Source organism: Agelaius tricolor, unplaced genomic scaffold, assembly GCF_023055355.1.
Source record: "Agelaius tricolor isolate 1412-34295 unplaced genomic scaffold, bAgeTri1.0.p SCAF_18, whole genome shotgun sequence".
Taxonomy (NCBI): Eukaryota; Metazoa; Chordata; class Aves; order Passeriformes; family Icteridae; genus Agelaius; species Agelaius tricolor.
In genome coordinates, this window is record NW_027269278.1 from 3974898 (window position 1) to 3995822 (window position 20925).

Below are 20925 nucleotides of genomic sequence, written 5' to 3' on the forward strand. Positions count from 1 at the left end.
CGCTGCGGCACGTCCACCAATGGGAGTGCTCGCTGTAATCACACCCGCCAATGGGAGCTCTCGCTGTGATCACACCCGCCAATGGGAGCGGCGGCCGCGGGGTGCGCTGGGAGGGCCGCGCAGAGCGGAAGGGTCGCTCAGCGGAGCTGGGAGCGCAGCGATGCCGGACCGCGACAGTGAGTTCGGGGACAGGGACACGGCACACGGGGCATTCCCGGACACCCCCGGGCCGCCACACTTGGCCCGCGCGGGGCTGTCGCGGTGCTTGTGGCGGGGCGGGCGGCAGCGGCCCGGTGGGGGGCAGTGTAGGCCCAGCCTGTCCCCGGGATCCCCGGGCCGGTGCGAGGGGAGGCTCTGCGGGGGGACGGGCTGCGGCCACAGCCCGCGGGGCCGGGGGACAGCCCAGGGTGAGGAGCTAGGCGGGGGTGCGGCGGGGCTGGGCCTCAGCACGGGGATTGGCACCGGAGCGCCCCGGGAGTGGGGCCGAACGGTGTTTCGGGCCCTGGAGAGGATGCAGGGGCAGTCCCGGGGTGCGGGGGACGGGACACCCTCGGGGGGGCCCCGGGACACCGCCTAGAAGGCACAGAGCCGCGGGGCTGCGGGGCTGGCAGTGGCACCGGGACCCCCGTGTCCTGTGCAGGCCGGCCCGGGTGAGCTCGGGCTGGGATCCAGCTCGGAGTCACAGGCGGACACCGCTCCCTTCGTGGCTCCTGGGAGGGTGTGAAGCTGTGCAGGCAGTGCCTGAGCTCTCTCTCTCTCCTGTCCCCAGATGAGCCGTTCTCCAACCCCCTGGCCCCCGAGGGCCACGATGTGGACGACTCGCACTCCTTCCACCAGTGAGTACAGCCCTGGGGCCCTGGGCTGGGGCTGGAGCAGCACTGAGGGACCCCAGGGCAGTTCCCATGGAAGTCACTGGTGCACTCCAGCCTTTGGGCCCTCTCCACGGGTACCTGGTGCCCATGTTGGTCACACAGGACCTGCTCCTCCTCCAGAGCTCTTTGGGAGTGATGGTTTTTGTTCCTTCCCTCCCTTGCAGGTCCAAGCTGACCAATGAAGACTTCAGGAAGCTTCTCATGACCCCGCGGGCTGCGCCGACATCTGCGCCACCCTCCAAATCTCGCCACCATGAGTGAGTAGGGCTCTGTTTCACAGGTCCATGGGACAATCCCTTTCCCTCTGGGGCTCTGGGCCCAGCTGACCCTCTCCCGTGCACTCTGCAGGGAAATATCTACAGGGCCTTTTGCCAGTGGGTGTGGGAAGGGGGGAAGCAGGTGGGTCAGGGCTGCTGTAAAGAAAAGAGCAAAGCTTCGTGGCTGTTAAGACACTTTGTGCAGGAGGTGGATTTGGTTTAGTGAAAATCAGTCTTTTCCTTTCCTCTCCCTGCTGACAGTGTAGAATTAGAGGAAAATTAAGGGTGAAAAACTGTTCTGTTCCATCTCTGAGCACCTCAGTGCTGTGCTGTGTCTGAGGGACTGTTCTGTTCATCTGTCACCCATGTGGCTCTGTACATGTGTTTTTTCACCCTTTTCCAGGATGCCCCGGGAGTACAACGAGGATGAAGATCCAGCTGCTCGCAGGAGGAAGAAGAAAAGGTAAGTGGGGAAAGAGAGGCAGCAGGACTTGTCATTATGCATCATGTCCTGCCAGTGGAAGCAGTTCTGGTCTCTTGTGCTCCCAAAGAGGGCCTTGAATGGATTACTCAAAAGCTTTGGAGAAGAGCTCAGGCTGAGGAACTGTCACTGTTCGTGCGAACAGCTGTGGGTGGGCAGCAGTAGGATGGGGCTGAAGCTTCACCTCCAGAAGAAGCAGGAGAGGCCCTGGGGGTGTCTGGGAGAGCAGGGAAGTGGTGGGACCTTGCACTGCTCCCTGTGTGCTTTGGGACACGTCTGCACAGCAGGACTGCACTGGACCCCTTCCCTTTGGAAGGGAGGACGGAGCTCCTCAGTACAGCAGTTTCCTCCAGGCCTGTTGTGTCCCATGGTGCTGTAGTGCATTTCTGGGGAGGCACTGGGAGCAGAGTGGGTGTGTGTGAGGCCTCAGGGCTGTTAGCTGACCCCAAGGACACGAGCAGGTCACAGTTAACTCTGAGCTGTGTCCCACCCACAGTTACTACGCCAAGCTGCGGCAGCAGGAGATCGAGCGCGAGAGGGAGCTGGCCGAGAAGTACCGGGACCGAGCCAAGGAGAGGAGGGATGGAGTGAACAAGGACTACGAGGAGACAGAGCTGATCAGCACCACGGCCAACTACAGGGCTGTGGGGCCCACGGCCGAGGCGTACGTGGGCTGTGCTGGGGGCTGGGCTGGCCAGGCTGGGCTGGGGGAGCTGGCCCTCACCTGCCTCTGCTCTCATTGCACAGGGATAAATCTGCTGCAGAGAAGAGGAGACAGTTGATCCAGGAGTCCAAGTTCTTGGGTGGTGACATGGAGCACACTCACTTGGTGAAGGGTCTGGACTTTGCCCTGTTGCAGAAGGTGAGTGCAGATATCACAGTGCTGCTCTTGGCCTGTCTCTCAGACACACAGGCTCAGTGTTACCACTTGGTCCTGGCAGTGTATTTCCCTTCCTGGGAAGGGTTGCTGCAGGGCTGGGGATCTGATGGGGCTCACAGAAGCGCAGCAGTGGCATGGGTTGGGCTGTAATGTGTGGATTTGCTCTGCATCTAGGTACGAGCTGAGATTGCCAGCAAGGAGAAGGAAGAGGAGGAAATGATGGAGAAGCCCCAGAAAGAAACTAAGTGAGTGATTGAGTATTTGGCATTCCTGAGTGCAGCTGCTTGCCAGAGAGGAGCATGCAGAGGAGCCATTCACTTGGCTCTAACACTTCTGGTTTCTGTTTCTGTTTAGGAAAGATGAAGATCCTGAGAACAAAATTGAATTTAAGACCCGGCTGGGTAAGACTGTGTTGATGTGGCTGTTCCCCACCTTGTCTGTGCTGTGAATGCGGGAGAAATCCTGGAGGGTGAATGTAGGAATGAAAACCATTGGAGGGGGAAATTCCTGAATTTGGGGACTGAAGGAAGTGTGTACTTAGGACGTGATCTCATATTGCTGATAAACTAAAGATGGTTCACTTTGGCCTTATCCTCTGCTTTCCCACACTTTTCCTTCTGCCCAGGCCGCAACATTTACCGCATCCTGTTCAAGAACAAGACGTACGAGCGGAACGAGCTGTTCCTGCCGGGCAGGATGGCCTACGTGGTGGATCTGGATGATGAATACGCCGACACCGACATCCCCACCACGCTGATCCGCAGCAAGGCCGACTGCCCCACCATGGAGGTACCCAGCTGGGCTGCCCCTGCTCCACCTCACTGCTCTGAGCTGGCCAGAGCACGTTGTTCTGGGAGGGGTTTCCTGTCAAGGGAGTGGGGATGCTTCCTCATGGATTTCCCTTTCAGGCCCAGACCACGCTGACCACCAACGACATCGTCATCAGCAAGCTCACGCAGATCCTCTCCTATCTCAGACAAGGCACCCGCAACAAGAAGCTCAAGAAGAAAGACAAAGGTAGGAGGTGAAAGGAACCAAGTAATAGGATTTTAGTGCTTGGAGCGTATCCCAAGGGAATAGGATGTGTTCTGGTTTGTGGTTTTCCCCTGTGCCATGAGACAGTGGGCTTGGAGAACAGTGATTTTCTGAGTGCTGAGTCCTGAAGGCAGGAGCACATTGGACAGGCTGCTGGGAAATGAGAGCTGTGAGGGAGGGTACCTTGTGGTGCTCTGCTCTTCCTGATGAAGGCCCAGTTCCTTGGGGAAATGCCCCCTCTTGGGGGGGACACAGTGGCTTCCTGGGGGGGCTGGGTATGAGGTGACATCCTCCAGGCTTGCCACTCCTGCAGCTTGGAACCTGGACAGGGACAGGGGGGCAGCACAGGGGGCAGAGTGGATGATGTGTTTCTCACTGCTCTTGTGTCCTTGCAGGGAAGCTGGATGAGAAGAAGCCTCCTGAAGCTGATATGAAGTAAGTGCCTCTCTGCTCTCTGGCTATGGGGTCACAGCTCTGTCCCTTAGGGAATGGCTTTTTGGCCCACCCCCCACATTTAGAGGGGGCTGAGTTTGGAGCTGCTGGACCTACAGTTTGTAGGACAAAGCTGGAGGCAAGCTCTGGTTTGGATTTCAGACTTGAGGCAGGTGAGGGCTCACTGTTGCCCTGGACCATACAACTGAGGTCCTGCAGCAGAAGGGAGCAGAGGTGCAGTGATACCTCTGACAGATGTGGAAACCACTTCCATATCTGCTGTCCTTAGCTCTTGGTGCTGGTCCTGTGTGCTCCAGGTGACAAGGAGGTGGTTATGGCCTCTTCCTGCAGCACATGTAACACCAGGCTCTTTTCCACTTGTAGCATCTTTGAAGACATTGGGGATTATGTTCCCTCCACTGCCAAGATGCCACGGGACAAGGAACGGGAGAGGTACCGGGAGAGAGAGCGGGACCGGGACCGGGAGCGAGACCGGGAGCGAGAGCGGGACCGGGACCGGGAGCGCGAGAGGGACAGGGAGAGGGACCGGGAGCGTGAGGAGGAGAAGAAGAGGCACAGCTACTTTGAGAAGCCCAAGGCTGATGATGAGGTGAGTCTCTGCTCGTGAAGGACTGTCCCACCTGAGGTGTGCCCTTTGTGAGGCTGTCCCACCTGAGATGTCCCACAAAGGGCAGATCTCAGGTGGGACAGTCCTTCACGAGCACTGGGGGGCTTTGGGTATCTCTGGTTGTGCCCCTGCATGTGCCAGTATCAGCTCCTGCTGAGCTCTGCATGTCCCCAGAGCTTGCTGGGTGGCTGGATGCCTGTCCTGTCCCTCAGCAAGTGAGGCAGCACTGGCACCAGCCTGCTGGGTTTGTGGTTCAGCTCTGTGTCATTGACACTGTCTCTCCCTCTTCTTTGCAGCCCACAGACATTGACAAAGGTGAGTCAAGTGGGGTGGGTATCTGAGAGGGATGGGACAAGGGGGAATGGTTTTGAGCTAAAAGAGGAGAGATGTAGATTAGATATTAGGAAGGAATTCTTCCCTGTGAGCCTGGGGAGGCCCTGGCAGAGGTTGCCCAGGGAAGCTGTGGCCACCCCATCCCTGCAAGTGTCAAGGCCAGGTTGGATGGGGCCTGGAGCACCCTGGGATAGTGGAAGGTGTCCCTGCCATGGCAAGGAGTTGGAACAAGACAGGCTTCAAGATCCCTTCCAACACAAACTGTTGTAAGATTCCAGGGCTTCTGGGATCAGCCCATCCCATCAGTGCCAAACTGGTTTGCTCCTCTTGTACCTAATGTGAGGCAGCTTATCCTGCCTGTTACTGTGTCCCAAAGGGATCTGCCCAGCCCCAGTGTTGTGCAGTGAGCTGTTCTCCTCCCCAAATGTAACCTGCTGCTTTCTCTACCCCAGGACCTGGCTCAGCCAAGGAGCTCATCAAGTCCATCAATGAGAAGTTTGCTGGAGCTGCTGGCTGGGAGGGAACAGAGGCATATCCTTTTCTGTCTGTGCCAGCCTGACTGGCTGTGGGGCTGGGCTGCCCTTGCAGGCACAGGCACATCTGGGGGGCTGTCCTGCCTCACCTGGTAGCACAAAAATGCTTCTTCCACACCAAACAAAAGCTCTGCACCCCCAGTTTGGTTGTGTTGGGGCAGGAGGGGGTTTTCAGCTGGCTGTGCCCAGCCTGCAGCTGTAAGGCTCAGCTCATGTGGTGCTTTCCTTAACTGCTGGCACTTTGAAGAAGCCAGAAGACAAGAAGCAGCTGGGAGACTTCTTTGGCATGTCCAACAGCTATGCTGAGTGCTACCCTGCCACGTAAGGAGCAGTGGGGAGCTGGGGGTGGGAGCAGGCTGTGCTGAGGGGCTGCTGTTCTCTGGCAGTAAGAGCTTGAACATCAACCCCACTGCCTGTTGGGGAGCAGGCCTGGCCTTGTCTGTGGCAGCAGCTGACTGGGAAAACCATCCCAAGCCCTTGGGCCTTCTTAGCTGCTCTCTGCTGTGGGTGGCTGCCTGGAGCCTGCTGCCCCTCAGAGCCAGGGGGAGGCTGAGGTAGCTGGGAATCTGCTGGATTCCCAGTTAATCCATGTGGTTGTGAAGCTGTGGCCTCCCTCAGTGGGAGAGGAACATCTTTCAGCCTGCAGAGTCATCCTGGAAGCATTTCCAACCTTGGATGCCTTGTGGTACAGGTCACCTGCAGGGCTTGCAGCTGGGGCCACTTCCCTCTGGCCTAGGAACTGAGTGTGTTTGGTCTGAGGCCATGAGACATGATTCCCACCAGCTCCAAGGTCCTGGCCCATCTCATGGACCCACTCTGAACCCTTTCCTTGCTTTTTCTCTCCAGAATGGATGATATGGCTGTGGACAGTGATGAGGAGGTGGACTACAGCAAAATGGATCAGGTATGTTGGCACCAGCCCTGAGGAGCAGCCAGCAAAGCAGGCACCAACGCCAGCTGAGAGGATCCCATGGGGAAAAAGCAGCACTGGAGCTGGGTGCTGAGTGAGCTTTGGGGTTTGCTGATCTGCTCCCTGTTGTGTTGGGGAGCAAACAGGTGTCACTGGCACTTGACCCAGAGGTGTTGACAGGCATGCTACTCATTCTGACTTCCACAAAATCTGTCTGGAACTTCTTGGGGAGGGGATCTGGAGCCAAGGCCCTTGATCTGGGGCTAAGGCCCTTGATCTGGGGCTGGTGGGAGATGGAGCCTCGTGGCTGGGTGTGCAGGGCTCTGTGAGAAGCCCTCCCAGCAACTGAGGAGCTGCTCTGAGTTGTTCTCTCCCTGCAGGGTAACAAGAAGGGGCCCCTGGGCCGCTGGGACTTTGACACGCAGGAGGAGTACAGCGAGTACATGAACAACAAAGAGGCTCTGCCCAAGTGAGTGCAGCCCTCAGGAGGGGCCAAGGGAGGGTTCTGGGTGGGATGGCCATGCTGGCCAAGCCTGGGTGCTGGGGCAGCTTAAAGCAAGCTGGGGGCTCCCTTGTGAGAACCTGAGGAGGAGCTGTGGGTCCTGGGGCTGGTTTGCTTTTAGTGTCACTCCTGAGGACTCATGTGATGGTGTCCACAGGGGACTTAGGATGAGGGAAGAGATGAGAATGTTGACTCCATGTTTCAGAGGGATTGATTTATTATTTTATGATATATGTTATATTAAAACTATACTAAAAGAATAGAAGAAAGGATTTCATCAGAAGGCTGGCTAAGAATAGAAAAGGAATGAAATAATAACAAAGGCTTGTGGCTTGGACAGAGAGTCCGAGCCAGCTGACTGTGATTGGCCATTAATTAGAAACAACCACATGAGCCCAATCCCAGATGCACCTGTTGCATTCCACAGCAGCAGATAACCATTGTTTCTGAGGTCTCTCAGCTTCTCAGGAGAAAAAATCCTAAGGAAAGGATTTTTCATAAAATGTATCTGTGACAGACTCTGGCCCAGGTGCTGCTTTTGGGGGCTCAGGCCAGCTCTGGAGCATGTGCTCGTGGCTGGGGAGATGTGTCCCTTCCTGTGGCAGGCCAGGGATGCCCTGTGAGTGCTGAGCCATGTCTTGCTCCCTCTCCAGGGCTGCCTTCCAGTACGGCATCAAGATGTCCGAGGGGCGCAAGACGCGCCGCTTCAAGGAGACCAACGACAAGGCGGAGCTGGACCGGCAGTGGAAGAAGATCAGCGCCGTGAGTGCCCGCCTGGGCTGGGGCTGCTGTGCCAGGAGCTGCCACCCAGCCCTGTCCTCGCTGTCCTGGCATGGCCAGTGGCGTGTGAGCACCAGGGCTGGCTCCTACCAGCTGGGTTTGCTCCTTGCCAGAGCATCAGCCAAATGCTCAGGGCTTCAGTATTGCAGAGGTGGCTGGAGCTCTGTTTGGGACCCTTGTCCTGGGAGCAGCCCCAGACTGGGGCTTTTTGCTCTGGGCTGTGCAGCAGATGAATGTGCCCAAAACCATCAGTTTGGAGCCATCCATAGGGGATTGTAGGGGACAGGAAATGTTTAGTGGCTCCCTGTTTGCCAGCTGGCAGAGCTGGAGGGTTGTCCTGGCAGGGTGAGCAGTATGGGATGGGCTGGGGAAGGTGAGAATAAATGGTCTGTGGTGGCCAGAAAAGGCAAACAGGCCAAACTTCTCCAGCCTATTAGCTCACCTCAGCTCGCTCTGGCCTGGCTGCAGCTGTCCCCAGGTGTATCTGGCACCCTCCAGCCCCTCTGCTAGCTGTGAGCAGCCAGATCCCCTGAGGGTAACAGGACTTTGTGCTTTCTCTGCAGATCATCGAGAAAAGGAAGAAGTTGGAGGCTGATGGGTAAGTACAATGGTCCCTGCTGGGCCCCCCCACCTTCTGTGGTGTGGCAGTGTGGATGTCAGTGCTGAGCTCTGGAGGTGGGGGGGTGGAGCTGCCTGCCCTGCATCCTCACCACTCTCCTGCCCCTCTCTCTCTTCCAGGGTTGAGGTGAAACGTCCCAAGTACTGATTTCTTCTGTTTCTTCCGCCCTCTCCTGGAATCCTGGCCCACTGGGAGCTGCCTTCCTGGAGCCTGCTGGTGTGCTGTCCTTGCTCCACACACCGTCCACTCTCTCCTGGGGAGGGCTGGGGGCTCTTCCCTCCCTCTGTTCTTTGCTGTAGAGCCTGTGCTGTGTAAATGTTGTAGCCTTAATAAAACCTCTTTAAATTTGTGTGTGAGCATCTGTTTGTGTGTGCAGAGAGGAGGGGCCTGGGCACATTCTGGCCTCCTTTGGAGCAGCAGGGGTGCTAGGACTCTTCTACTTACCAGGCACTGTTGGGGCTGACAGGGCAAACCGTTGCTCAGTGTATTTATTGTGGGAGCTTTTTGGGCTGGGGGCAGCATCCCTGTATAAAATTAACAAATTTGAGGGCAGTTATCCCAGCTGAGCATTATGTACCTCAGGGTGGGAGGAAGAAATGGGACCCTGAGCTTGGGTACAGCAAGAGCAATGACCTGAAGCAGAGGCTGTGCAAGCTGCTCTAAGCGCTGGCCAAGGGTAAGATGGGGCTAGCGCCAGGCAAGGCTCATTCCCTCAGGGCAGGGCCAGCAGGGAGCTGGGATAGCCCCTCCGGCCGGGGTGCTGCTGGTGGGCCCTGGCTGGGCTGGGGTCTCTAGGGAGGGCCTACAGCCCCCAGACCCTGCAAGGGGCCGAAGTGGCACCTGGTCCTTGGCTGCCCCCCCTCCTGGGATCAGAAAGAGATGACGGTGCGAATTAGGGAGCCTGTGGTGCGAATTAAGGAGCTTGTGGACCTCCCAATGGTGAAGCGCTGAAGAACAGCAACACAGGAGGCGGGCGGGGAGCAGCCTGGTGAAATGGGGCCGGGGGCGCCCGTAGGCTGGAGCCCCGAGGCGGCGGAGCCCCGAGGCGGTGCCATCCCGCAGCCAGGCCGGCCCCGCAGCGCCGGAGAGGCGCGGGCGGGCGGTGCCATGTAAACAGAGGGGCGGGTATATGTAAATGATGGAAGGCGTGACCATGCAAATGAGCAGGGAGCTATGGCGGCCGCCATGGAGGAGGTGAGCACGCGTGGGGCTGCGGGAGCCCGGAGCCCCCGGGCCCGGTCCCACGGCCCCGCTGTCCCCAGGAGCCCCAGGAGTCGCCGGAGCCGGCGGCGCGGGAGCCGCGGGTGCGGGACACGCCCGAGGACATCTGTCTGGAGGCCACGGCCAACGCCATCGCGCTGCACCCGGCGCGGCCGCTGCTGGCCGCGGGCGACGTGGACGGCGATGTGTACCTGTGAGTACAGGGGACCGGGGCTGGGACACACTGAGCGGGGCTCCCCGGCCGCCCGCGGGTCCCGGCGAGCACTCCCGTGCCGGCAGGTACTCGTATTCCTGCACCGAGGGGGAGAACCGGCAGCTCTGGTCCTCGGGACATCACCTCAAGTCGTGCCGGGACGCGGCGTTCTCCCAGGACGGGCAGAGTGAGTGCGGGGGACGTGGGGTGGCACCGGGGGACGCCGGGCGGGGGGCACTAACGCGGCTCTCCAGAGCTTTTCACTGTGTCCAAGGATAAGTCCATCCACATTCTGACAGCGGAGGAGGGACGGCTGGAAACGCGCTTCCCCAAGGCCCACGAGTAAGTCCATGCAGGCGGCTCATTCTGGGCTCAACGGTGGGGCATTGTCCCCTTGTCCCCTTCCGTCCCGCGGCACGGCCACGCAGCCCTGGGCCGTAGGGAGAGCCCGCAGCGCTGCTCCGGGAGCCGTGACCGTGGGCCGGGGTCTCTGCAGAGCAGCTCTCAACTGCGTGCTGCCCATCGACAACCACATCTTTGCCACGGGTGATGACGGCGGGGCAGTGAAGGTGTGGGACCTGCGCAGGGGCAGCGCCATCCTGGAGGCACGGCAGCAGGAGGAGTACATCAGCGCCATGGCTGTGGATGGCAACGGGAAGATCCTACTGACAGCCTGGTACGGCAGGGGCTTCGTGGGGTCGGGCTCACCGTGTCCATTCGTGGCTGGAGCGCCCTGTGCCATGTCCCGTGCTCACAGCGTGTCCCTTCCACGTCCCACAGTGGCGATGGCACTCTGGGTGTCTATAACGTGAAGAGACGGCGCTTTGAGCTGCTCTCGGAGCCGCAGAACGGCGACCTGACCTCTGTGGTGCTGATGAAGGTTGGCTCCGCTCCACAGCGTGGAGCAGGACCCCACAGCTCCCTGTCCTTGCCCCGTTTTTTGCTCTGCCTCACTGCCCTCCCTCGTGCCTAGAGGGGGAGGAAGGTGGCGTGTGGCTCCAGTGAAGGCACCATCTACCTCTTCAACTGGGACGGCTTCGGGGCCGCCAGCGACCGCTTTGCGCTCAGGGCAGAGACCATTGACTGCATGGTGCCCATCACAGACAGCATCGTGTGCGTGGGGTCCCTGGACGGAGTCATCAGGTCAGGGCTGTGCTGGGGAGGGATGGGGAGCTGTGGGATGGGGTGAGGGGGAATAGAGGGCGATGGGATGGAAGGGTGTGGGATCCGGAGGGATTGTGGGGGGTGAGATGGGAGAGGGAGGGGAGCGTGGTGGGATAGGATGGGGAGAAGAGTGGGCTGGAGATGAGGTGGGGTGGGATGGGGAGGGGGTGACAGGGAATTGTGGAGGATGGGATGGGATGGGATGGGATGGGATGGGATGGGATGGGATGGGATGGGATGGGATGGGATGTGGAAGGGGAGATGTGGGATGGGCCGGGGTGGAACGAGGAGGGTGTGGGACAGGATCAGCCTTGCCCAGCTCACAGGACAGGAGGGCAGGCGGCGTCCCGGGCGCTGCAGGGCCCTCAGTGTCCCGTGCCGTGCCCAGGGCGGTGAACGTGCTGCCGAACCGCGTGCTGGGCTGCGTGGGGCAGCACCTGGGCGAGCCCATCGAGCAGCTGGCCGTGGCCGCGGACGGGAAGCTCCTGGCCAGCAGCGGCCACGACCAGAAGGTGAAGTTCTGGGACGTGTCGGCGCTCGGCTCCATGGTGGTCGATGATTACCGGCGGAAGAAGAAGAAGGGCGGGCCGCTGCGCGCCCTCAGCAGCAAGGCGCTGGGCAGCGGGGAGGATTTCTTCGCCGACCTGCGGGACGAGGCCGAGCCGGAGGCGGAGGCGGCGGCGGCGGAGGGCGGTGACAGCGGCGACAGCGACAGCGACAGCGACTGAGCGGGGCCGGGGGCGCCGCCCCCTCCCCGCTCCTGGCGCGGGGGCGGGGCTCTGTGCGTCCTCCTCGTGGGTCGCGGCCAATCAAAACCGCAGCCCCTGGGAGTGCCCGCCTGCGGGGCGTGGCCTCATTGCAATGTTACCACAGTCGGTGGGCAGGACGCTGGCGTTCTGATTGGCTCCTAGGGCTGCCACTCAAGCTGGGCTGTAGGCGCGGTCTTAAAGGGGCAGCGCGTGTCGGAGCGGGCAGGGGTCCCGCAGGGGACAGCGGTAATGGGGGGCAGGGGGCGCTGCGGGAGGACCGGGGGTGGCCCTGGGATGGAGGGACAGGCTGGGGATGGGCGGCTGAGGGTCCTGCCGGAGGGACTGGGAACGGTCCGTGACTGGGGTCCGTGAGGGACGGGGAGGGGCTCTGAGGTGAGGAACAGGGCTGGGGGCTCTGTGGATGAGAGGGGACTCTGATGTATGGGGGGACAGGGCTGGGGGCTCTGTGGATGAGAGGGGACTCTGATGCATGGGGGGACAGGGCTGGGGGGCTCTGTGGATGAGAGGGGACTCTGATGCATGGGGGGACAGGGCTGGGGGGCTCTGTGGATGAGAGGGGACTCTGATGCATGGGGGGACAGGGCTGGGGGGCTCTGTGGATGAGAGGGGACTCTGATGCATGGGGGGACAGGGCTGGGGGGCTCTGTGGATGAGAGGGGACTCTGATGCATGGGGGGACAGGGCTGGGGGGCTCTGGTCACTGACCGGGCCACTGGTGGGTCCCGGGTGTGGGCAGTGGAGGGATGGCGGGACATGGCTGAGGGCGCCTGCTGGAGGGGTGATGGGGGAAGGGGCTGTGATTGAACATCCCTGCTGGGTGAGGGGGGTGCTGAGATATGGAGAGACAGGGCTGGGGGCTCTGGTGGGGAATGCAGTGCTGGAAGGGGGATAATGCTGGGGTTTGCTGGTGAATTTGGGGGTCCTTTGGGTTGTTTTGGGATGGGGGGGAGGCAGGGCCGTTCTCAGGAGGGGTGAGGGGGTGACATGGGGTCCTGACAGGTTCATCACTTTCCTGCCCTGCTGTCCTAGCAGGTCAATTACCCTTTGTTAATTAATTAAGACTTTAGCTCTGTTAGAAATAAACTCAGTGCCTTTCACTTCCCAGCGCCTTGTGCTGATGGTTCATGCTCATGAGGCAAGGACTCCTGGGAGTGCAAGAAAGAACCTAAAGAGTGCACCCCAAGACTCTTGGAGGATCCTGGGGATTTCCAAAAGAAGAGGGATGGGACTTGGGTGCTGCCAGAGACTTGGTGGGTCACAGAGGGGGTCCCTACCATGAGCAGGGACAGGGATCCCTCCCAGGCTGGGTCCTTCCCTGGGGAGGGGCAGAGCGGGCAGCAGGGCCTGGAACAGCATCAGACATGGCCTGCACCTGCTGGGGAATGGGGAGGATCTGGTGCAGTTCCAGCATTTCTACTCCTGGCTGTGGCTCACATCCCCCACTGGATTCCCAGCACTGCCTGGGAGCCCTTGGAGCACCAGCTGCAGCCCCAGGCACTGCTGGCCCAGGGCTTCACTCCTGGGGCTGGAGGTGGGCAATCAACAAAACTGAGACACCCGAACGTGTGCTCTGGAGAGCATAAAGGGGTGTCCTGGTTTTTAAGACAGGTGTCTGCTAAGGAAGGCAGGACCCTCCCTTGGAATGGTTATTGCTCCTTAGCAACAAAAACGGGAAAATTCCCTAAGACAGAGAAAAACAAAAGGAAAAACCCCCACAAGGTGCTTCCAGATATCCCAGAGAACCACCAAAAGACATGGGAGGACATCAGGAGGCACTTGGAGGAGCCTGAGGGGTATCAAAAGCTGCTGAGAAAGAGCCCAGTGAGTAGAAGACACCAAAGATCAAGGTGTTAGGGAATGCTGCTTCCCACACAATGGACCCACCAGGCTCTGAAGGCTCCAGATCCCACCCTGTCCCTTCCCCTGCCTTTCCTGGTGTGTGGGGAGAGCGCTGAGATGCACTGGACAGGCAGGGAACTGAGGATGCAGAGGAAAAGATGACATGACCCAGCTGGTGCTCTCCAGAACTCTTTAATCCCAAAAGAACAACACATGGCCAGACGTGCCACTGCTGAGGAATCATTCATGGACAGCTGCCAACTCCACAGCTGCTTCCTCACTATGCAAACAGGTTTCAGGCACTCCTCTCCCCACACAGCAGCTCCACCAGCCAACAGGACAGCTGTGACCCCTGGGACACTCTCTGTGTGGCCTTGTCCTCCCCTGAGGCTGCTCCTCAGGAGCCAGGAATGCCAGTGGAGGAATTCCCTCCATCACACTGGCACCCAGTGCTGGCACAGCCCCTCCAAGAGCTGCTGCTGCTTCTCCAGGATCTGCTCTCCAACACCACACCAACCAGCTTAACAGAACCAAACTGGGCAACAGGAAAACCAACAACCCAAAACTAGAACCAACTCGAGGGCTGCCCGAGGACAGGGTGGCTGCTGTGGAACAGGACAGCAGCCCTTATCCTCCAGAGCCAGCTCTCAAAACTGATGCAAACAACTCCAAGGAAAGCTGGAACAGGGCCGGGAGCCCAGCAGGGCTGGGGCTCAGTCGTGGCTGTGGCAGAGCAGCTGCTACTTCAGCTGGCACCCTGCAGGGGAGAGAGAAGGGTCAGGCTCTGCCCTCAGCCTCAACCCCCCTCCTCTTGCATGCTGTGCTTCCAATCAGAAATCCTCAGCTCAGAGCTGACAGCGTTCAGCCGTGCCAGCCAGCCCGGCTCCCTCCCAGAAATGCCACAGCCCCACCCTCCCAGAGGACCCTTTGGGAATGGCAAGGAGCTGGCTGTGCAAGGACTCACCAAGGACTCAGCCAACACTCGCAGAACGTGCAGGGCTGCCACCACCTTGGCCTTCTCGTGCTCGCTCTGGCCCTGCCTGTCTAGTGAGATCCACGTGAAGCCACTGATGGGCACGTGGGACCCCGGGATGGCCACCTGGTACCAGAACCGCTGCCACCCGTTGGGGTTCATCTGGACACACTTGGTCATGATCAGGGGTGTCCTCAGGTGATGCTTCCAGCACAGTGTGTTCAGGCAGTCCAGCACGTTCTGCAGTGACAGAGGCAGGGGCACGGCTGGGCTCTCACCTCCCTGCACCCAGGTGGATGGTGGCTCCTCCTCACACAGCTGCAGCTTCTGCTTCAGTTGGGGATCCAGCCAGTCCACCCTCATCTTTGCTTCCCCGAGCCTCAGGTTCCCTAGGAGACAGGAGATGCTCACCTACCCTCCAGCACCATCCCATCCCATCCCTCTCCAGGATTTTAGGGGCAGCATGATTTTAGGGCCAAGGTGAACAGGTATCAAAGCCAAATGCTCCTCAGCTGGGGCAGGAATGGGTACAAACCAAGACTTTGGAGGTCCTGGTTGGATGTTTGGGAAGTGTGTCCCATCAGGGCATTGCAGTCATGGGACAGGGCTCAGAGGGATTGAGCAGCTCCATCAGGAGTGTTTAAGGGACACTGAGGTGTTGGGCAGGTCCACTGGAAAGGTTTAATGACTTGGTTATGTTCTGGGTGCCCTGAACTGGTGATGCCCCTGCTCTGAGCAGCCCCTTCACCCCACCACCAGTAGGACTTCTGGAAAACAACTGCACCATGGGCAGCTGGCATCCCACAGGACACAGGGAGAGAGCAAAGGGTGTCTCAAGGCTGAAGTCACCTTGCAGCCAAGTCTGGAGGCAGGAAGCCCAGCCCAAGCAGCATCCCTCAACACCACTCACCTTCCATCAGAGCTTTCTTGGCCAGGGCAGCAGCCTCGTGCGACCTGTACTTCAGCACAGCGAGCGTGGCCTGTGTCTGGGAGGGGCTGGCGTGCAGGGTGACACTACAGATCCCCTCGGTGACCCTCTGCAGCGTGGCCTCCAGCTCCTGCTGGCTCACCCAGGCGCCCAGGCCGCTGACGAGCAGCTCGCGCTTCTGCGTGCTCCAGCAGACGACGATGGCGCGGCCGCGGCGCAGCTGGAAGCGGTGGAAGGCGGCGATGGCGCTGCGCGCGTCCTGCCGGGACGCGTAGCGCGCGTAGGCGAAGCCGCGGTTCAGCCCGCTGAAGGTCATCATCAGGCGGAACTCGTAGAGCCGGCCCACGCTCCCGAACAGCGGGATCAGCGTGTCCTCGTAGATGTCCTGCGGCAGCCTGGCGATGTACACCTCGGTGCCGGCCGGCGGCGGGCCGCCCACCCAGCCTGCGGGGACACGGGGACACGGCTGTAAAAACGGGACCTGACTCCCGGTACTAAAGGTGGTTTCAGCATTTGTTGTAATAAAAATGAAAGGGGGAGCGTTCCCTCGAGGATGCTGCAGCACCAGTGATGTCCTAAAGTTCCAGGTATGTGACAATGTTCACAGGGGTCTGAGGATGAGGGAAGAGATGAGGATCTGACTCCATGTTTCAGAAGGCTTGATTTATTATTTTATGATATATATTAGATTAAAACTATACTAAAAGAATAGAAGAAAGGATTGCATCAGAAGGCAAGCTAAGAATAGAAGAATGATAACAAAAGCTTGTGGCTCGGACAGAGAGTCTGAGCCAGCTGACTGTGATTGGCCATTAATTAGAAACAACCACATGAGCCCAATCCCAGATGCACCTGTTGCATTCCACAGCAGCAGATAACCATTGGTTACATTTTGTTCCTGGGGCCTCTCAGCTTCTCAGGAGAAAAAATCCCAAGGAAAGGATTTTTCATAAAATGTGTCTGTGACACAGGTACAGCGGCACCCTCCTTCCCACTGAGGCCACCCACCTTCCCTGGGTCAGATGCCCCTTTTTATCCTGTTTTTTATCCCTTTGGATTAGTTTCTGTTGGGATCCTTCATTTGCATGAAGGTTTAAGGCACTTGATTGGCCCATTACAGTTCTGTCCAGGCTGGCTGGTGTCACTTGGGGAGAGGTGCACTTTACTTCAGTCTAATTTCATATAACCACCCTTTTAAGCCCTTTACCATAACCAAACTATGGCACATGCTTAACAATTATCAACTATTTTACAGCAGTTTCTACCCTATTTTTAACAAGGGTGAGTCCCCTCTGGGCCCCACTCTGCCGTACCTGGGGGGGGTCCCCCGTAGCGCCTCTGCCCGTTGATTTGCACCAGCTCAATTCCTGTCTCCTTCTCCCAGGCGAGCAGGGCCATCTTGCTGGCCTCGTTGATTCCATTGGTCCATGTCTGAAGGAGGAGATGGTGGTGGTGATTTGTGCAGAGAGCTTTCAGCCTCCCAGCTGGGAGCATCCCAACCCCACGAGGGAACCACAGGATCCATTGCTGGCCAGCACACGGAGGGGCAAACGAAACCCCTGCTCTCAGGGAACCTGAGGAGCCTCCCAGTGCTCCCATCCCAAGGACTGTCCAAGCCTGCTCCACCTGACACAAAGTCCAGCAACTCTGTTAGAGCCCAAACAACAGTTTCCTACAGCTCTGCAAGGGCTTGCAAAGCCAAAACACAGGCAGCAGCTGCCTGGTGCTGCAAGAGGGAGCTGGAGACCAGAGTCAAGGTGACCCATACATCATGACAGCTTTAAAGGGAAAGACACTGGGTTACATTGAATACAGGGAAGAAAATCATCCCTGTGAAGGTGGGAGGCACAGGCAGAGGTTGCCCAGAGAAGCTGTGGCTGCCCCATCCCTGGAAGTGTTCAAGGCCAGGTTGGATGGGGCTTGAAGAAACCTGGGCTAGTGGAAGGTTGCCTGCCAGCACAGAAGAGATAATATTAAAGAGAAACAAGAACTGACTGGAAAGCAGCTGAATTATTATAATTGTCCTTGAAAATAGAACAGCTGCAGAGACAGTTACAGGAGGACAAAAAGGAAAACAAAAGTTGGAGGAAAAACTTTAGCTAATGCTTATGTAGGCTCCAAGTGCTCCTGACACTGCACAGATTGGAAAATTAACTGCATCTCCTGAAGACTGGCCAAATCCTTGGCCTTGTTACAAAACGAGATGAAATTAGAAAAGACACAGCCTTTAATGAACGATTGTCCAGGAGTGCTACTGAGATTTTAGAACATGAGGAAATCCCCACCTGTGGAATACTAATTGCATGCATTTCTGGTATCACCACGAAATTCACTCCATCCCAAAACTCTGTAATATGGGTGAGATGTGGGATGGAGTAATTTTCGTGGTGATACCAAGAATTCTACGTGCAATGTCAGACTAATTGACCATTCCCAAGAACTAGGATCTACAGCTTGTCCATCGAGAAAACAGAGATGGAAAGAATTAGATAATCAAGTGTTATTTTCAAGAATTCCAAAAATTGCAATTGTCCTCCCCCGGGGCAAAGGTGAAAGAAACCCTGACTAAAGTTAGCAAGAAATGTAAAATCTGTATAATTTCCAACAGGAGCAGTACACCCCACGATCCTGTCACAGCAGGATGGAGTTTTTACCAGCATGGCACCTAAATGTAACTTGCTTCAAACTGGCCCTGACCAAGGGTACTTTTGATAGTATAGGGATAAAATGTTTCTAAAATCCTGGAATATTCAAGGGAGTTAGAAAGGAAGGATAGGCCTGGTAGGCCCTGGGAAAATGTCAGGCTGCACCTGTATAAGCATTTAATGACTATGATAAATTATATGATTGTTAGGTAATTGGATATAATTATTGTTTAATCATAACAAGAATCATGAGAAATGATGTTTGGGGGGTTTGATGGAAATTACAAAATCCATGCTTGGATGAAATCAATGTATTCAATAGAACAATATAAGTTTAATAATTAATATATAGTTATATGACAATAAAGGTATAAAAACGTGTTCATCCCGAACCCATATCAGAGTCAGATTTGGATCTGTGCCCCTGACAGCCAGAGCTCTTCAATAAAAGCACCTGCATAGAATCATTCTGTGATTATGTGTTCCTGAACATCTTCACTGCTTAGCTGGACTGCACGGGGACTTCCAGGAGACAGAACAGAGATCTTCTGAATGGGAAAAGGGGCTTTTATCTCTAGTCTGAGCAGTGAAACAAGCTCACACTTTCCATGTAAGTAGGTACAATGGGCCAAAAAGGCAGAATTCAATGGGTTTTCCTTAGCCCATCTTACCCCAGTCAAATGGAGGCACAGAATGGGCTGATGGCCCATTGAAAAAGAGCCCGAAGCCAGACAAGGCTGAGGGACATACTCAGGGTAAATAATCGCTGTGGTCTCGGTGTGCATTTTATGCAAACCCTGAATGAGGTGCTCCAGCTTCCATTCAAGGGGATCGTCTGACAGCTTTACAATCAGGACAAAGTGTCACGGTAAAAGTAGCACAGAACAATGCCTGAGACTAACTAAGCCTCGGGGCACACTCACTTGGGAATCTATGGATAGCAGTGTCTCCAAAAAGTGCAAAACAGCATTAGTGCACCGTGGCTTTTCCCTGTTTTTAACGGGATAATAACCTATCCAGGAAAACCCCGACGAGACTTGTATTCTTTCACTTTTTCAGACAATGAGACTGGAAATGATGCCAGCATGTCTCCACTGAAAATCAAGTTTTCCACTGAAGGAGTTCTTATTCTCCTCACAGAAGGAATCAGCACCAGAATGAACCAGACTGAGCACATAAATCACCAAACCTGACCCACCGGATAGAAAACTTCACTTTCTGCATCTGTAATGGTCACTGTGCTAATGGCTGTAATCATGCTTAAGCCTGAATGCATTTCGATGACTATTGCTAATGAATAATTAGCCGTGCTAATTATTCTCCTAAATTTGTACAATTAGTATTGTTAATTGTACGAATTTAGGAGCTCAGCCTATTAACACGAATTTGGCAGAGGAAAATATAACCATAATATGTGAAGCACAAGTTTCAACCAAAAAGGGGGAAATTTATTTACTCGGCTTCCAATACTGACACAAACTATGAAAGGGAAGTTTTGGTGGAGATATAATGTATCCACAGCTGTAAGCGGGTAATGCACACTGGCACAACAAAAACGAATTTAAACCTCATAATGCATTCCACCATCTCCCAGGCTCCTGGGAAATCTTATCTCCACAAATTTCTAAAATTGGACGCTATGCCGTCAAATACACCAGCCAAAACAAGTGATATTTAATCCTTCACGGTCCTCAGAGCAGTAGAATTATCAGTGCAGGGTAATCTCTCTGCAATTAAACCCATTTCTGTCTGTCCCTGTGCAGGGGGTCGGCAGGGGGGGAATGGCCGGATCCCGATCCTCCAAACCCATCGGGGTAGGAGCTGTCCTGGGGACAGAGCACTAAGTACCATGGATGTCCTAGCAAACAAAATAAACTCAGTAACAAGTGATTTATACTAATTGAAACATCCGTTTCGACCTTCTTTATCAGCATTAGGAACTGGTCAATGGCCCTTATCGGACACCTCTACGGGAAAGGATGGAGATAAAAGATCACCAGCAAGTAGTGATAAATAGCGATAAAAAGCGATAAAAGATCACTACCTAACGTGAATGCCACGAGGTGATGGCAGCTCTCCACCTCCAAGGGATTTCATTTTTTATGAAGACTAAAAACCAACTTCGGACGAGGGTGGGAATCCTCACAGGGGGAACACGTGCTCAGAGCGGGATAAAACCCAGCCGCATTCCCTCCTCGGAGCCTCGTGGTCCGGCCCCGCTGTGGATCCCAGCTCAGGGAAGCGGCCCGAGGGCGCCTGGGCTGTGTGGAGAGGCAGGACCGGCTCTGCTCGCACCCCCCGGTGCTAACGGGGCCGACCCCGGGCGCGGCGGCTCCGCGCGGGGCTGAGGCCGGGGTCGGGACCGGCCCTGCCTGCGCTCCCAGCCGGGGCCCGGACCAGCTCCCAGCCGGGGCCCGGGGGCTCAGATCCCCGCGGGGCCGGGACCAGCTCCCAGCCGGGGCCCAGGGCTCAGATCCCCGCCGAGCTGAGCCGTGCCCTCAGGGCCGCTCCCCGCAGCCCCGACAGCGCTCACCTTCTCGTCCATCCAGCCGCTCCTGCCCGCGCCTTTCCCGCCGTTCTGGCCGCTCCTGCGGTCGGGCCGGGGGAGGAAGGGAGGCAGCACCGCCCCCCGCACCGCACCGCCCCTCCCCGGATGGACCCCCGGCAGCACCCGCGGGGGTCTGGCCTTGCTCTGCCTTGCCCTGCTTTGCTTCTCTGTCCTACACTTGTCCACCTGTACGCAAGGAGTTGCTGTAAGAGGTACGGCAGCACCACCAAACTCTTATAACAGAAGAGTCAAGGTTGGAAGAGGCATTCAAGACCACCTAGTCCAATCATCAGTGTAATTAGACCTCAGATAACAACGTCCGGGTTTGAACCCATTCGTACTTGCAGAGCTGGAAGGCTTCATGCTGCTTGTTCCAATGCCT

General features: G+C 57.1%; 3 protein-coding genes across 3 annotated transcripts; 2 read left to right on the forward strand and 1 right to left on the reverse strand.

Moving 5' to 3' along the window:
• The first annotated feature begins 30 nt into the window (after nt 1-30).
• IK (IK cytokine) lies at nt 31-8611 on the forward strand. The gene is made up of 20 exons (XM_071443082.1): nt 31-176; nt 770-836; nt 1037-1129; nt 1533-1592; nt 2107-2274; nt 2358-2472; nt 2665-2735; nt 2845-2891; nt 3116-3279; nt 3399-3507; nt 3921-3960; nt 4342-4567; nt 4882-4900; nt 5371-5448; nt 5691-5772; nt 6298-6355; nt 6742-6830; nt 7517-7625; nt 8207-8241; nt 8382-8611. Exons 1-20 carry the CDS (start codon nt 161-163, stop codon nt 8407-8409), a joined length of 1674 nt encoding a protein of 557 aa, XP_071299183.1. The 5' UTR covers nt 31-160; the 3' UTR covers nt 8410-8611.
• Nucleotides 8612-9390: 779 nt separating this feature from the next.
• Nucleotides 9391-11846, forward strand: WDR55 (WD repeat domain 55). The gene is made up of 8 exons (XM_071443085.1): nt 9391-9456; nt 9525-9676; nt 9763-9863; nt 9931-10018; nt 10173-10352; nt 10457-10556; nt 10650-10819; nt 11229-11846. Exons 1-8 carry the CDS (start codon nt 9436-9438, stop codon nt 11566-11568), a joined length of 1152 nt encoding a protein of 383 aa, XP_071299186.1. The 5' UTR covers nt 9391-9435; the 3' UTR covers nt 11569-11846.
• A 2348-nt stretch (nt 11847-14194) lies between these two features.
• DND1 (DND microRNA-mediated repression inhibitor 1) lies at nt 14195-20540 on the reverse strand. The gene is made up of 5 exons (XM_071443786.1): nt 20529-20540; nt 16664-16781; nt 15333-15794; nt 14414-14811; nt 14195-14206 (listed from the first exon to the last, which is right to left on the reverse strand). Exons 1-5 carry the CDS (start codon nt 20538-20540, stop codon nt 14195-14197), a joined length of 1002 nt encoding a protein of 333 aa, XP_071299887.1.
• Nucleotides 20541-20925: the final 385 nt, after the last annotated feature.

Coding starts and splice junctions, on each gene's coding strand:
- IK (XM_071443082.1), top strand. Junction 3,280..3,398: donor CCGACTGCCCCACCATGGAG/GTACCCAGCTGG, acceptor TTTCCCTTTCAG/GCCCAGACCACGCTGACCAC. Junction 8,242..8,381: donor AAGAAGTTGGAGGCTGATGG/GTAAGTACAATG, acceptor TCTCTCTTCCAG/GGTTGAGGTGAAACGTCCCA.
- WDR55 (XM_071443085.1), top strand. CDS start 9,436: ATGGCGGCCGCCATGGAGGAG. Junction 9,457..9,524: donor TGGCGGCCGCCATGGAGGAG/GTGAGCACGCGT, acceptor CGCTGTCCCCAG/GAGCCCCAGGAGTCGCCGGA. Junction 10,353..10,456: donor AAGATCCTACTGACAGCCTG/GTACGGCAGGGG, acceptor CACGTCCCACAG/TGGCGATGGCACTCTGGGTG.
- DND1 (XM_071443786.1), bottom strand. Junction 15,795..16,663: donor CTACGGGGGACCCCCCCCAG/GTACGGCAGAGT, acceptor GTGTCCCCGCAG/GCTGGGTGGGCGGCCCGCCG. Junction 14,812..15,332: donor CAAGAAAGCTCTGATGGAAG/GTGAGTGGTGTT, acceptor CCTGTCTCCTAG/GGAACCTGAGGCTCGGGGAA.